The following is a 16785-nucleotide window of genomic DNA, read 5'->3' as shown; positions in this document are numbered from 1 at the left end:
AAAAAGCAGCAGAACACTGGGAAACAGGACCCAGGTATTGTGACTCCAGACCAATAGTTTTTGGCAAATAAGATTACCTGGTCTTATTTGCATGTCCTTTTATATGACAAAATTTACAAAAAAAAAAAAAAGTTTTAAAAATTTCTCCCAACTATTCATTTACCTTCTAAACCCCCAAACCTGACTATTTCCTCTGGTGAACACTTCTTTCCAACTCTGATTGTCCCTTTGGGATCCAATCAATTCAAGTAAGCCCAGCCTGGAAAGGCTCTGCTGCCTTCAGTGCCCAGCCTCTACCCTTAGCGTGGACATTAGGTCCCACAAGCGGCAGCTCTTTCTAGATCTCAATCAGCTTGAAGCCAACCTGAGAAGTGATCGCGATGACAAATACTTGTTGTCTATCTACCTCCCCCTCCCTCCCCCCCCATGCTTCCCCTCCCCTCCCCCCCTCCCCCCATGTAAGCTTCTTCAGGTCAAGAGAGTATATTTTCCTTCTTTTTGTATCCGTAGCACCTAGCTCTATGCCTACTACCCAAAGCATGCTTGTTGAATTAATCCATCTGTTCATTTCCGAGTAGGGATTCTTATATTGTCAAGGGTGGTCTTTTGAAACTGTGGGTTTTGCTCCCCTAACTCCTTATTTGGACTTGCAGCAAATAGAAAGGAAGCTCCCATTTTTTCTCTCTTCCCAACGGTTTTCTTGAAAATCCTTGAGACCTCAGAGCACAGCCTTCTTTCTGGCAGCTCCAGAGAGTTGGGCCAAAGCCAAGGGCAGGGTCGAGATGAGGAAAGCGAAGCTGTGGATAGAATAGGGTGAAATGCTTCTGTGACCCAAGCGACGATGTGAAGTTCTGTTGAGAGCAGAAAGTTAACGTGGATGTTAATCTCACTCTTCCCTGGAATCCTCCTCTTTTACCTCTCTGTGGTAATGGGCCTGAACTCTCAAAGGTTCTTCCAAGGTCCTCCGCCAGGCTCTAAAGGCTTTGGGTAGGGACCTGGCGGTAGACTCACAGTCTGTGTTCAAGTACTAGTCTAGCTGTGTTTGCGAAGGCCCATTACCAGGTTGGCAGCAGTGTGATTGATTGTTTTGGCCAGAGTATATGTGAAAGACCATCTACTGAGTTACTGGGAATCTTCATTCTGTATTGGTCCAGGGGAGAGCACCCACAGTGATGACTGAAGCGACATATTGAAATTAATATCAGATGATAAAATAATTTGCTAATCTAATTGTTGGGAACTCTTCTAATCTTCTGACTGAAGGACTGCTCTTGATTCTCTAAGACCAAAAGAAACAAACGGACCCAGAGGTGAGTTATTGGCCTATTGTAGACCCAGGCTATAAGAACACAGTCCTGAAACCCTCTGGGATGCCTCTGAGGCTACTCAGTCACTCTCCTCTACCTTGGGGCGGTTGTTTTCCTGCAAGAAATCATGGATAGCAGTGGTAAGTCCCCAGGTCACACAGGAACGTAGGATGACTAAAGAACCACCTCGGTAGAGCAGAAACAGCTTCCGTCCCCTAGCTTCCCAAACAGCCTGAGCAGAAGCCCACAGGCCGGGTGCTTCCTGCCAACCTACCTGTGACTGCATGTTGGCAACTAGGACACTGAGTGGGTAAAGCAGTAGACATGTGAGGGTGCCATTGACACTGCCAGACACGAGAGCCGGGACCCAGAAGGGCAAACCTTGTTCTGTCAGGCTGTCTCGGATGGGATCTTTGAAAGAGAAGTAGAGAGCACTTCCCAGACTGTTTCTCAGGAGGACAGGAAAGAAGCCTCGATAGTAGCCCATGGCTAGCCGTTCCCAGAAGCCATAGGAGTTGAATTCCTGTAGAATGCTGGAGGTGCTGGGGAAGCGGGCATCCTTCCGTCCATCTTGAAGCACATTCTGTACTCGTTCAAAGGGGGTCAACACTACAGCTTCCGCTGCCCCTGACAGGAATCCAGCGACCCAGCGCTGCCATAGCCTGGAGTGTCCGGTGGGAGAGAGAGCTTGGAGCAGATTGTCGTGGGTGCCGAAGAGCAGGGTCCCCTGCAGGGTCTTGGCCAGAAGGGGTGGGTAGATTCCCCGGTAGAAGCGGCGAGGACCCTCCTGGTGCAGCTGATTGACAGCCTCCGGCACAGACACGGCATGGATCTGCTGGCGGAACACGAGCTTGTAGATGGGAAAGGTCACAAATGTTGACAGGAAACTGGAGATGGCTCCGAGGGTGTAGCTTCGAGAGTGCCAGCGGTTGTCTTCTGAGCTGTTTTCTGTTTTGACTTCTTCCGGTTCTTTGTGGGGAACCTCAGGCTGCTCCTCCATTCTGGTCACAACAGGCTTGGGCTGGAAATAACTGACAAAGAGGGAAAAAGAAAGTTGAGTCAAAATGGCTGTTAAATGGTTTTGCTCCAGACAAAGCTCCTGAACTTTAAGAAATTCTGAATCTCTGGGAGAACACGAGAAACCGTAAGCAAGACAGGAAAAGAGAGTTTGTTTGGTTTTCTATTAAGATGTCACAGTTTAAAAAAGAATCATGGCCCTTCGTCTTTCTCCTTGCCTTTTCTTTTAAAATTTCAAATAAGTATCAGAAATCTCTAGTTTCTAAAAAGAAGGTCAAGCATGAGTGAGGAAAAGGAGGGGGGAGCTCGGCCAGCTTTGGCAACCGAAATTGTTGCCACAAGGGAAGCACCTTGAGGAGCCTCCTTTTCTGAGCTGACATTTCTAGCCATTTCCCCTTCCTTCCCTTGTGACACAGCTCCCTAGAGGCCAAAATGTATATCGCTCTTCCGTCTGGTCTTCAGTGAGCAGAGGGAGGGGAAGGAAATAGACATTGCTATGGTGCCTACCTTGGACCAAACACTTTTTAGCAATCGGAACTCTCTCGATTCTCCTTCGGACTCAGGTCTTTTGTGCGCCCCCTAGCAGTCACACGAACTGCAAGGCTTTTTATTGTCTCACCCACAGATCTTCCTTATTACATCATCCCCCGTCACTGAAGACAGGGCTGACCCTCAAACCATTAAGCCCCATCCGTTGCTCTTCAAATGTGGCCTCTTAATTAGTGAGCTAGCTGCATCACGGGCCTTCAGACTGGAAGGCACCAACCATCTACACAGCAGCCTGATTATAATGGATGTTCTGTCTCACTTATGATAAGCCACTCTCCTATCCTCTGTAGAAAGAGCTTCTTTGCTTTAATGGAACCACTTAGGACTCTTAATGTGTTCTATTTTCTTTCAATAGCTCTCAAACCAACGCCTTGCATGCCCCTGAGCCAGGGTGAAAAAGCCAGAGAGGACCCCTGAGCATGTATTACTGTAGTGAGTAGGACTCTGTACTAATGGGCTCCTAGAACAAGTCACAGATTGCTAGAAATAACCGGGGAGCCGGGAACTCCAACCAGAGACTGGGTGTTCCCACATTCCTGAATATGACTGTAGTTCCATGTTCTGAGTTGGCTTTTAGCAGAAACAAAGGATGGCGGGATGCTTCTGGTACAATGGAAGGAGCTTAGACGGAGAGTCCGAAGACCTGGATTTTAAACCTAGCGCTACTGCTTGCAACTTGTGGAACCTTGGACAGATCATTTCAGCCCTCTGAACCTCAGTTTCTCATCTGGAAAATGAGAGGGCTGGCTTAGATGACCTCTGAAGTCCCTTGCAACTTGAAATCCATGAAGCTACCCTACCAGCACCGACTGAAAAAGATAAGAAATCCAACTTCATTCATCCCAACTTCAGACACTCACCCCAAAGGGGACCCCAAAGGGGAAGGCAAGGAGCCACTACATCCCGCTAAGGGCTCTCAGGCAGTCTCTGATCTCCCAAATACCAGGAGTCAAGAACAATAGGTCCAGCAGTCTAGGGGCTGGTTTAAGCCCCCTCTCCCCCTCCTTCCCCTAGAAAAGGCATCCTCAGCTGCTTCCTTTGGGAAAGGCACAAGTGCCACGCCTCTGCAGTTTTCCAGACAAAGGCCAACTCACCTTCCCTGGAAGAGCCCAACCAGAGCAGAGCAGCCAGTTCTCCATCACCCCGCCCCCCTCCCAATTGGGTTCCCCCCACCCTCCTTTTAGGAAGAGAAGCCCCTCCTCTTGCGCTAGGAAACCCAGGACCAGCCACAGGGGGTTCGGCAAAAAGTTCCATACCAGACAAAGAGAAAAGCAGAAGCTCTTTGTACTTGGGGGCCGGGAAGCTCTCAGGCGCCGTGGTTTGGCTTTTTGCTTCCTCTCCCCCCCCCCAAGCTAGTGCAGGTTGGGAGCAGGGGAGGAAGGAGTATATAGAAAGAGAATTCTTTTTCAGAAAAGCAATTCTGATCGCAGGATCTCTGCTACTTTTTAAAGTGAGGGAGATGAAGGATGGGGACGGGAATGAGGGTAATTGGGATGATGGAGATGATGGAGATGGGAAGGAGATGGAGATGATGGAGATGGGGGGGAGAAGATGGCGGAGTAGGGAAGGTGACGATGTGAGGGCTGAGTGGGGATGGAGAAGGCAGAGCGGATGGGGATGGGGGATGGGTTAACGGTGGAGATGAGAAATCGGGAGAAATTGGGGTGTGGTGGGTGAGGGGGGTGGAATGGAGGTGGGGATAAGTGGGGATAGGGTAGAGGTGGGGGATGGTGGGCATAGGCGAGGAGGGGTGGGGGTGGGGATAGGTGGAGGTGGAGAATATTGATGTGGAGATGGAGATGCCGGGGGCGGATGGGGAGGGGCAGGGAATGGGGGGCAGGAGATGGAAACCGCAGAGTGGGGATGGGGATGGCAAGGTGAGGGGGGATGGGAATGAGATAGGGATGACTGCCAGAGGGAGATGAGGGAGATATGAGGGGAAGAGAATGGGGGTGGCTGGGGTGAAGAGAGGAAGAAAGAGTGCGGATAAGGATAATGGGGATACGGCAAGAATGGAGATGGGGATGCTGCGGATTTGGAAGGATAGAGATGGTCGCTTGCGGATAGGGATAGGGATAACGAGCGCGAGGGAATGAAGACGGCCAAGTAGGGACGGGGAGAATGGGGAAATGGGGGAACAGGAAAGTGGGATGGGGACGGGGAGAATGGGGAAACGAGAGGGAACAGGAAAGTGGGATGGGGACGGGGAGAATGGGGAAATGGGGGATTAGGATACTTGGATGGGGATGGGGAGAATGGGGAAATGGGAGATTAGGATACTTGGATGGGGATGGGGATAGTCAGATGGGGCTAATGAGGAAACAGGAGGGAAGTCGGATGGGGACGGGGAGAATGGGGAGCCGGAGAACGGGGCACGCTTGGATGGGTCAGGCCGGGATGGGGAGAATTGCAGGAGAGGGTTGAGGTCGGGAAGGGATGCTGGAGATGGCCGTGAGGGGTGAGGTGAAAAGAGCCAGCGCCACAAGCCTCAAGCCTGGGGTGGGGGGGCGCGGCTGCTCTTACCTGGCCCCGGAGCTGTCCCCTGTGCCGCTGTCCCCGCCGCGGCCGCCCGGAGGGAGAACGGGAGCGGGAGCGCTCTCCTCCCGTCCGTCCGTCCTCCGGGCGGCCACGGCGGGCCCTCCCTCCGCCAGATCTGCGCCTCTGCTTCTCCCGCGTTCTGGACCAAGTACCCCAGGCAGGAGATGGGGGGGGGGGGAGGCCCGAGAGTCCGCCTCCGCTCTCCTCCCCACTCTCCCATTGGCTTCTCGGTCAGCCCGTCATGTTCTTTGTCTTGCCAAGGCAGCGCCCTGATCTGCGGCTGGGGTGGGCGCGGCGGGCGCGCGCCAGGCTGAGGCTGCAGTCCCGGCCAGTCCGCAGTGCGTCGCGCCCGCAGTCTGTCGGTTAGTCCTTCAGGAGGCCCGGGCGCCGAGGCTCCGGATAAAAGCCCGGCAAGCCCCTTTCCGCGGTCCCCGAAGCCCCCGGCCACGGCCCTGCCCCCTGGCTTTTGTCCCCAGGCTCCCCGGGGGGCCGCTCCCGTCCGGGGACATCTAGCAGAGTCTGTCCGCGGCCCCCCTGCCCCGCCCCCCCCTTCTTGGCTAACTAGAGGTCACTAAGGTCTCCCTTCTTGCGAGGCCGCTTTGGGGCTCTGGAGGCTGAAGACTGACCTCTCTCCCTGTCACAAACGGTGGAGACCTGAGGGGAGAGGGAGGAGACCCACGCAGAGTCACATCTCAGTTCTTTTCTACTGGTCTAAACTGGTCTGAATTGGCCTAAAATGATCTGAGCCAGTTTAAAGTGGTCTAAACTTGCCTGAACTACTTAAAATGATCTCAACTGGCTCAAACCAGTAAAAAGTAGTCTAACCTGAAGCCGTTTAAACTGGTTCAGACTGGCTAAAATCAGTTCTAACTGGGAAGTGCCAATCCATTGTCTTAACTGGCTTAGTTTACACTGTCTGAAACAGTTTAAAGTGGTTCAGACTGGCCTGAACTAGTTAAAAGTAGTCTAAACTAACCTAAATCAGTTTAAACTGCTTCAAATGGGCTAAAACCAGTTCTAACCGGGTATAACCAAATCATCATGTTTGAACTGAATTACACTGGCCTGAACTGGCTTAGCTTACACCATCTGAACCAGTTTCAAGTGGTCAAAACTGGCGTGAACTACTTTCAAGTGGTCTAAACTAGCCCGAAGCAGTTAAAACTAGGTTAGACTAGCTTAGACTGAACTAAACTGTCCTGAACCAGTTAAAAGTCGTCTAAATTGGCCTGAACCAGTTTGAGCTGGTCCAAATTGGCTAAAACTAATTCTAACTGGACAGCACCTTGAATCTTAGGACAGCAGTGAAGGAGGAAATGACTGTTGTCCCAGGTCTGACACCAGATTTTCCAAAAATATGAAAAGACATATGGTCTCCCAACTGCATGAGGGAAACAATATGATTTTTGTTGTTGGAAGGGCTGATTTCTGTCCTACGAGGAACATTTCATGTCTTTGCAGTTGTATCATACCTAGAACTTTCCTTTTTTCCTTTAGGCTATATTTCAGAGCATTTTTCATTTCTTCCAGAGAAACATTTTGTTCTAAATTGCATGTTTGATCTAGGGAAAATACCAAGGTAATCGCCAATTCAGAAAAGATTGAATCTAATGGGCTAGAAGTAGGTCTGCCACTTTTCATGTTGCATTTGCAAAACAACAATGGGAAAAAGAGTTTCGATACAGGAATAAAATATAGTATGAACTCTATCTGATCTGTATCATCTCAGAATCAAATTATATATACCTGGTTATTTTTTCCTGTTTATCATACATATCAAACCCATACATAAAGCATCAACAGTGACCCAAATGAATCCTTTCTTACAGACCACCTTCAATCATCCCATAAAGATATTCATTTCAAGTGAAAACATTTTCCATACCACTGTCTCTGTTCACTTCAAAGGTATTCATCTTTCCTCCCCTATGTACTCCATGAATAGCATCCATCCCCATCAAACGAATAGTCTAGATATTCACTATTCCACATCCACTATTTCAAAGACCATAATGCATACTTGAGAGGAAAGAATTTCTTTTTATTCTAGTGAAACCAGTGGGAGAAAAAGATCACAAAGGGTTCACATGTTAACAACTAAAAATTACAAAAGAATTTGAAAACATATTTTAATGTGAGTGCTGATTATTTTTTCTGACTAAGATTAATGAATGTATGTGTGGCATTTATTCTGCCTAATAACATTCAGTTATTTCCATGTCGTACTATTAAATGGTGACCATGATCAATGTATATTTTAATTCTGCATATTTGATTTCCTTTACTGAGGCAGTTCAGTACCTTCTGCCGAGCTGCCATTTTAATTGCCTAAAGCAGGATCATGTGACTTGCTCAGGATCATCAGCAGGGCGTGGACCCAAGTCTTTTTGGCACCAATGCCATAGCTCTCCTATGCCGCAGGAACTCTCACTTTATTAATAATTGATTAAAATTGTTTTTAACTGTCAAAAGCTGATAACATATGCATTATGTCTCTACATTAACATTAATATTAAGGCTGCACCTGTTCCAAAGTGCCTAAAGGCTGTTTATTTCTTTTATTTGACTTTTTTCCTCCCAATCAAATCCAGATTTTTGGGGGGTGTATTTGCTGCTAAATGTAGGAGTGGTTTTATGATAAGCCAGCACCATGCACACCAAGAAAGGAAAAAGAGTCTGCCTCCAGAAAATATATGTGTCCAAATAAGATTTGTTAAAGGATATATTTTTATAGTCAATCAAAGTCTTAGGAAGGCTGAAGATGAAGGATGCTGTGAATTTTGCAGTCTAGCTTGAAGTGAGCCTTTGCTAGCCAGTTGGGCTCATAAGGAGTCAACAAGTCAGCGCCTTTTCAGTGCACTTTTTTCCAGTCCAGGGGAGCCTGCTTAGAGGATTCCTATGGCTGTTTGCTGAGCCCTACAATTCATCATCATATGTAATAGAAAGACCTAGCTCTTGTTTTCAAAGCATGCACAAGTATTCTGTTTCCTGTCTGCCTACCTTGTGGTGAAGAAAAGGTCTTTTGGTGGGCTGCTCTGCTAGAAATGAGAATGCATAGAAGAGACTCTGGCAGACTTTTTCCTGTCTGCTGGTCACAGGCCTAATATGGATGACTTGAACTCTAGAGGGCTGTTGTAGGTGGGTCGTAACCTTCCCCCACTACCTCCAACCAGGCCTCCCATTTGCATCTTCCTTCCTTTAGTATAGGATCTTGTGAGACTGAGAAGTCAGAGGAACAGAAGTCCAGAAGAGGAAGTAGCCAAGTCTAGAATGTCAGTGTCTCCCTACTTGTTCATCCTTTGTTTTCCAAGAGGACCCTCATGGGGAGATTTCTTGACTTGCTCGTAAACTGGATTTAAGCAACACACAAGGTTGTCAATGTCATTCTCTGAGTCATCAAAGTCCAGTGGCAAGACAAAAAAGTCAAGACAACTGGCAATGAGTGGGAAGTGGTAGAAGACCTCAGGGTCTTCGATGTCTGATCAGGCTCTACGCACCCCACAGCATCTGCTTTGGCCCCCTTCATGACCATTAAAACAAATTGTTCTCTTTCCATTCGGCTGGTGGAAGTCTTCGTCCGTTTGGGGTAGACATCCCCTAGACATCCCCCTTACTCACTGTTGAGTCTGAGGCTTGTTTTTCTGGTTTAGTCTGGTTCAGTCTCCAAAATGATTTACTGAGGTGTGGCCACTGTGCATAGAGCCACAGATGAGAGTTGGGTGAAGGTGAATGAGCAGTACTGATGTGCCAGTCTAATGGTCGGACTAGTGCTAACTGAATAGTAATGTAGCCTATGCTCTAAGCAATGCGAAACTACAGTCTCCTATCTCTGTGTCATTGATTGGCGATTGGCAGCGGTCCCTAGTCAGCAGACTCTCAGGCAATTTTGTCACAATTGCTTACCAGTGATGTTGAAGAGATATCAACTGGCAAATGATATTGGAGTGATAATCACTTGGTCAAGAACTGTTATTGTGCTGGCACGGCCCATTGCGCTGGCAGTTTATATTGGGTGGAACATCTCAGAATGGGGATCAGAGCCAACAGAGTAAAAAAGACATCTCAGTCCCTCAGGGTGGAACTCCTAGGACCCTGAAGGGCTATAATAATAATAATAATAAACAACAATGATAGCTAGCACTTGTATGATACTTTATAGTTTTGAAAGTGCTATACAAATATCATTTCATCCTCACAACCATCCTGAGAGGTAGATGCTTTTATGATCCCTATTTTACTGACAAGGAAACAGTCATAAAGAGATTAAGTGTCTTACCAAGGGTCACATAGCTAGTTAATATTTGAGGCTGGATATGAACTCAGGATTTCCTGATTTCAAATCCAGCATTGTAGCTGCTACTCCACATAACTCCAAGTCTCTGAATAAATCTTATCGAAGGAATCTTGTAATTCTCCCTCTTCCTCTCTCCCTCCCCCCTCTCTCTTTTTGTCTGTCTGAGTCTCTCTCTGTGTCTGTGTCTCTGTCTGTCTCTCTGTATCTCTGTCTCTCTCTGTTTCTGTCTCTGTCTCTGTGTCTCTGTCTCTTTCCTCGTTCCCCGTCTTTTTCTTTGTCTCTGTCTCTGTATCTCTCTTTCATACACACACACAACCACACCCCTCTTCTCAGCTCCAGAGCCACTATATTCTCTTTCTTCTTCCTCTTTCCAACCATGATCCCTTCTTCTTGTACTATCAGTCTGGGGGCTCCCCAAGTAATCTCTTCCTCCTTCTTTCCTCTCTTCTCTTTTCTTCTCCCCACCCTTGGCATCCTCATCCATTCTCACCCCTTGAGTTACCGCCTCAATGCCGATAACTCCCATATCTGTATCTTCAGCTTTGAATGCTCTGCTGAACTCTCAACTTGCAAATGCAGGTGCCTCTGGGACATTTCCTTCTGGGTAAGCAAGAAGCATCTCAAATTCATTCAACATATCAAAAAGCCCAGATTTTCTTTCCCTTTATTGTGTGTCCTTTTTTTGATTTTCTGATTTCAATCCATGGTACCACCATTGACTCAGTCTCCCATGTTGGCAATTTAAACAACCTTTGATTCTTCTCTCTTCCTTGCCTCTCACCAAGGCCTATTGATTTTGGCTCTGTTGCATCTTACATCCCAGATCCCTCCTGTCTGTTTTGCACTCTAGAATAGGCTCTCATTACTATCAACAGGGATTATATCTATAGCCTTCAAACAAGTCTTCCCATCTCCATTCTGTAACCCCTTCAACTTGTCCCTTGCTCACACCACTCTTTTTTACACATAGATCTGGTTGTTCCCTTCCTCTGCCCAAAATATTCACGGCTCCCCATTTCCCTCCAAGTAAAGCTCAAATGCCTTGCCTGGCATTCACATTCCTTATTATTGGACAACACTTTCCATATGCAGCCTCATCTTACACACTACCTTCCACATGTTCTACATTCTAGTCAAAGTAGGCTATTCTCCAGTCCCTGAACATACCACTTGCTTTTCCTTCTTCCTCCATGCATTTGTTCATGCTGTTCCTGGTCACTGGAAAGCCTTCTCTCTCTCTTTTTTTATTATAACTTTTTATTGACAGAATATATGCACGGGTAATTTTTTTTACAATATCCCTTGCACTCACTTCTGTTCCGACTTTCCCCTTCCCTCCCTCCACCCCCTCCCCTAGATGGCAGGCATTCCCATATATATTAAATGTGTTACAGTATATCCTAGATACAATATATGTGTGCAGAACCAAACAATTTTCTTGTTGCACGGGAAGAATTGGATTCAGAAGGTAAAAATAACCTGGCAAGAAGAACAAAACAATGCAAACAGTTCACACTCATTTCCCAGTATAGCTGATTCTGTCCATCATTGATCAATTGGAGCTGAATTAGATCTTCTCTTTGTTGAAGATATCCACGTCCATCAGAATTGATCCTCATACAGTATAGTTGTTGAAGTGTATAATGATCTCCTGGTTCTGCTCATTTCACTCAGCATCAGTTAATGTAAGTCTCCCCAGGCCTCTCTGTATTCATCCTGCTAGTCATTTCTTCCAGAACAATAATATTCCATTACATTCATATACCATAATTTACCCAACCATTCTCCAATGGATGGGCATCCATTCAGTTTCCAGTTTCTGGCCACTATGAAAAGGGCTGCCACAAACATTTTGGCACATACAGGTCCCTTTCCCCTCCTCAGTATTTCTTTGGGATATAAGCCCAGTAACAGCAATGCTGGATCAAAGGGTATACACAGTTTGATAACTTTTTGGGCATAGTTCCAAATTGCTCTCCAGAATGGCTGGATTCTTTCACAATTCCACCAACAATGCATCAGTGTCCGTTTTCCCGCATCCCCTCCAACATTCATCATTATTTGTTCCTGTCATCTTAGCCAATCTGACAGGTGTGTAGTGGCATCTCAGAGTTGTCTTAATTTGCATTTCTCTGATCAATAGTGATTTGGAACAGCCTTTCATATGGGTAGAAATAGTTTCAATTTCATCATCTGAAAATTGTCTGTTTATATCCTTTGACCATTTATCCATTGGAGAATGGCTTGATTTCTTATAAATTAGAGTCTGTTCTCTATATTTTGGAAATGAAGCCTTTATCAGAATCTTTAACTGTAAAAATGTTTTCCCAGTTTATTTCTTTCCTTCTAATCTTGTTTGCATTAGTTTTGTTTGTACAAAGCTTTTTTAATTTGATGTAATAAAATTGTTCTATTTTGTGATCAATGATGATCTCTAGTTCTCCTTTGGACACAAATTCCTTCCTCCTCCACAAGTCTGAGAGGTAGATTATCCTCTGTTCCTCTAATCTATTTATTATCTCCCTCTTTATGCCTAAATCAAGGACCCATTTTGATCTTATCTTGGTGTACGGTGTTAAGTGTGGATCCATGTCTAATTTCTGCCATACTAATTTCCAGTTTGCCCAGTAGTTTTTGTCAAATAATGAATTCTTATGCCAAAAGTTGGGATCTTTGGGTTTGTCAAACACTAGATTGCTATTGTTATTGACTATTTTGTCCTGTGAACCTAACCTATTCCACTGATCAGTTTCTTAGCCAATACCAAATGGTTTTGGGGACCGCTGCTTTATAATATAGTTTTAGATCCAGGTACAGCTAGGCCACCTTCATTTGATTTTTTTTTTTTTTCATTAATTCCCTTGAAATCCTCGACCTTTTGTTCTTCCATATTAATTTTGTTGTTATTTTTTCTAGGTCATTAAAATAGTTTCTGGGGAGTCTGATTGGTATAGCACTAAATAAATAGATTAGTTTAGGGAGTATTATCATCTTTATTATATTCGCTCAGCCTATCCAAGAGCAATTAATATTTTTCCAATTATTTAAATCTGACTTTGTGTGGAAAGTGTTTTGTAATTTTGCTCATATAGTTCCCAACTTTCCTTTGATAGATAGATTCCCAAATATTTTATGCTATCGACAGCTATTTTGAATGGAATTTCTCTTTGTATCTCTTGCTGTTCGATTTTGTTGGTGATGTATAAAAATATTGAGGATTTATGTGGGTTTATTTTGTATCCTACAACTTTGCTAAAGTTGCAAAATATTTCTAATAGTTTTTTAGTAGAATCTCTGGGGTGGAAGGCCTTCTCTTGACTTTTTATCCTGTGAAAGTCCTCCCAATGACTTAAAGAGTCTTAAAGACACACATTTCAATCCTCCAGAAGCCTGATCTGACACCCTCCCCCTCCCCATTAACTATTTTTCTCTCATTCCTCACATAGTACTTTGTTTTGTAAGTTTGATACATGTATCAGCCAATGTCGTAGATTATGGGTATCTTTAAGTGTCTTATTACTTTCAAAATCTGGCACTCAAAATCAAAAGGATTGTTTTATCAAAACTTTGTATCTCTCACAGGCCTGGCCCAGGGAACTTTGTAAATAGCCAGAAATCCCTAGTGCAGAAAAACCAGTGAAGGGGAGAGGGGAGAAGAAAAAAAAAGGCAAGAGATGCTTATATTAGTTAGTAGAGGACTGTGTTTGGTTTTGTTTTCATTTTTAATTTTATCAAAATTAAATTTCAGTAAACTTTATGCTACTTATGGGAATTCTTTGGGATTATGTGGAAGAGAAAATTGAGAGAAGAAAATTATTCCAAGAGAAATGAGCTCTATTTAATTGAGAAATAGCTATGAAACATCCTGTTACATCAATTGGCTCGTTTTCAGGCTGGAGATAATGTAATGGCCCCTGATGTTTGTGTGATTGCCTCCTCTGCTACTTTAAGAATTTTATTTTAGATAAAAAGTTGGGAGTACATTTACAGTTGCTCCAAAGCCCTAGTTAGGAACATTTCTAACATTGGGCTGAATTTAGCACTCCTAATCTGCATTAATTTCACTGGGTAGCTCCCCTGGTCTCTTTGTGGTTGAGGCAAAATTCAGGTTGCTGAAAACATTAGAGAAGTGAGGCAATAGATTATATTGTAGTGTTTATGGATAGAGAGGCCCTTGGCTGAGAAGCTGTAGAAAGAACAGTATTTCTAGGGACTTCACTCTATCACTGAATTGGTGGATAAAACTGGGGGCATCAACCTGAATCTTTGGCTCTGAGATGCTTGTAGGCCTGATGTCCCTCTCCCTTAATTCCTTCCTGGCCACTTTAGTACTTTCTTCCCTACTACGTAGTTTCTTTCTGCCTCAGCTGTATTTCATTCTACTCTTTCTTCTCCAATTACAGACCTAGGAATTTTCACCTGGTGCTTGGATACCAGTTCCTTCTTGTAAAAGCTCCTTGGCACAGAAACAAGTCTCTTTAAGCCCAGTTCGTACTCAGTCAAGAAGCGTTCTTAACAAAAGTAAGGTAGGATAACTATTTTCATTTATTTATTCCACGTTTATTTTTTTTTCCAAAATTTTGAGTTCCAGATTCTCTTCTCTTCAGTCCTTTCTCCCCCCACTGAGGAGGCAAGCAATATGATAGATATTTTATATGTGAAATTGTGCAAAATATATTTCTTTCTTAACTATGTTATTATATAAAATGGGTTTTTATTGATATCTTTGATTTAAATAGCTTTTATATTTCTCCATCTTTTCCCCCCAGAAATCCATCTCTTATAACAAAGATTTTTTTGAAAAAAGAAAGAGAAGGGGAAAATTAACATTAAAAAGCTCTGTAATTTTATGCAATTTCTGTGTATTCCCCACTTCTACTACTGACTAGGGCTAAGTCTCTCCTCTCTCTTCTTGGAGACTGATCTTCAAAATTTCACATTTATTTTTATCGTTTCATTGTTGTGCACAATAGATGTTATTATGTTATTTTAGATTCTCTCTTTTAATCTCCTTTATTAATTTGCTTTTCTATTTTAAATGATACTGAATAGTTTTAATGATTGCTTCAGCATCTAGTAGCAGTGAGGTTGTATAGAGTCCAGAAGACCCAAGTTCCAATGTGGCCTCAAACAGCTACTAGTGGTGTGACCTTGGGCGAGGCACTTAATCTTTGTCTGCCTCAGTTTCCTCAACTGTAAAATGGGGGGTAATATGGCATCTTTCTTGTAGTAAGGATCAAATGAGATAATATATAGATAAAGCACTTAGCATGGTACCTGGCACACTTAATAAGTGCTTGTTCCTTTTCCTTCTACCTTTCAATATATTTTGAGGTCTAGAAGTGTTCATTACCCTTCATTCACTTTAACTAGAAGGATGTGATGTGAAATGATTTTTGGATTATTTCCCTTAATATTATAGATCTTTTAGTCTTCCAAATGAATTTTCAGATAATTTTTGAAGTCCTACAAGATTATCCTTTTGATAATTTAACTGGTACAGCATTACAAAAGTGAAAATTCACTTTGGTAGTTTTGTCATTGTTATTATAGTGGTACATCCCAGCTGTGATCAGCTATTTAAGTTGTTTTTCTTTAGTGATTACTTTTAATTGAATCTCTGTGTAGTAAGTGTGATTCAGTAGATTGGCTTTTAAATAATTTATTTATTCTTTAATTATTTTAAAAAGGATTTTCCTATTGGCTCTTGGATTTTTTTTGTTATATTGAAATGCTGTTGATTTTTGAGGATTTGTTATGTAGTCTGCAACTTTGCTAATACTATTATCTGCCATGATTAGTTTTTTCTGTTGATTTGCTAAGAAAACTATCAATTAGACTACAGCAATTATCAGCAAACAGGCAGAGTTTTGTCTTCTCTTTGCCTGCCTTTAAGCTTTCAGTTTCTTTCTCAGTGCTATTGCTGGCATTTCTAAAATTATATCAAATGGTAGCAAGGGGAGATCAAACTTTTGTTTTTATTCTAGTTTGTTGGGAAAGAAGCTAGTGTTTTTCCATTGCATGCAATACTTGATTTTAGTTTGGGATAAATACTTCTATGATATGTTTTAAGCCCTTCTATACTTATAGAGGGAATAAATTAGCATTATGCTTTTTTAAAAGTTTTTTTCCCCTGTATCTACTGATATAATCTTGTGGTTTTAGACATTTTGCTTTTGTTTTTTAAACAAGATTATGTTGCTACTTTTTTTTTTTTGAACCATCCTAGCAGCCCTCATATGAATTCACCTAGATCATAAGGAATACTTTCTTGGATAAAGTGCTGTAGTCTAATTGACAGTTTTTAAATTGATATAGAGGAATGATATTGGTCTATCGTTTTCTTCCTGTGCTTCTTCCTTTCCCAGTTTAGATATTAGAATTATATTTGTTTCAATTACTATTTGTAATATTTTAATTCACCTCTCCTTTATTGACCTTCAAATACCAACTAATAGAAATTAAAAAAAAAATGAAAAGTGCATTCTTCAGTCTAAATCAAAGGGCAAAATGGCTAGCTGCTATCAAAAGGAATAGCTTACATTTTATATATCCCATAATGGCCAGAGAGGCTATTGCAGACCGTGGAAAGGATGAGTCTCCTGAGCATGTTTGGGTCAGGTCAAGAAAAATTCAACACCATCTAGTGGTTAATTTATGTAACAAGATTTTGAGTCATCCAAAACCTTCTACTCAAATTTCTCCTCTTTTCTCCTTTTCTTCCTTCAACTTCTCCCTTCCACTTGGAAAAAAAAAGGAAAAACTAAACCTTTGTAAAACTATGCACCGTCAAGCAAAACAAATTCCTACTTTGTCCATGCTAAAAAAATAATGTATGTCTCATTTTGTGTCTCTAATCCATCACCTTTTTGTCAGGAGATGGGTAGCATCTTTTTATATCCCCCCAACACTGCCAATTTGGAGGTCATTTTTGTTAATTTGTACGGCGGGAGCTGAAACCTCAGGGTGGTTTTGATTTGCATTGCTTTTATTAGTGGTTGGTAGTTTTTTCCCCATATGATTGTGGATACTTTGCATTTTTTGTTTTTTATTTGAGATGTTTGTTCATGTCCTTTGACC

The 16785-nt window shown here is 43.2% G+C and overlaps 1 protein-coding gene and 1 long non-coding RNA gene across 2 annotated transcripts in view; one reads left to right on the top strand and one right to left on the bottom strand.

The window, feature by feature from the left end:
* Window positions 1–495: 495 nt before the first annotated feature.
* On the bottom strand, window positions 496–5539 carry SLC25A53 (solute carrier family 25 member 53). The gene is made up of 2 exons (XM_074278095.1): window positions 5397–5539; window positions 496–2338 (listed from the first exon to the last, which is right to left on the bottom strand). Exon 2 carries the CDS (start codon window positions 2305–2307, stop codon window positions 1387–1389), a length of 921 nt encoding a protein of 306 aa, XP_074134196.1. The 5' UTR covers window positions 2308–2338; window positions 5397–5539; the 3' UTR covers window positions 496–1386.
* Window positions 5540–14141: 8602 nt separating this feature from the next.
* LOC141548492 (uncharacterized) overlaps window positions 14142–16785 on the top strand; it is a 47023-nt gene continuing 44379 nt past the window's right edge. Inside the window, exon 1 of the long non-coding RNA XR_012483978.1 lies at window positions 14142–14231. This is a non-coding gene — a long non-coding RNA (uncharacterized LOC141548492). The remainder of the gene's footprint in view (window positions 14232–16785) is intronic.

This window comes from Sminthopsis crassicaudata, chromosome X, assembly GCF_048593235.1.
Source record: "Sminthopsis crassicaudata isolate SCR6 chromosome X, ASM4859323v1, whole genome shotgun sequence".
NCBI lineage: Eukaryota > Metazoa > Chordata > Mammalia > Dasyuromorphia > Dasyuridae > Sminthopsis > Sminthopsis crassicaudata.
This window is presented reverse-complemented; position numbering and strand designations above follow the sequence as displayed.

Coding starts and splice junctions, on each gene's coding strand:
- SLC25A53 (XM_074278095.1), bottom strand. CDS start 2,307: ATGGAGGAGCAGCCTGAGGTTCCCCACAAAGAACCGGAAGAAGTCAAA.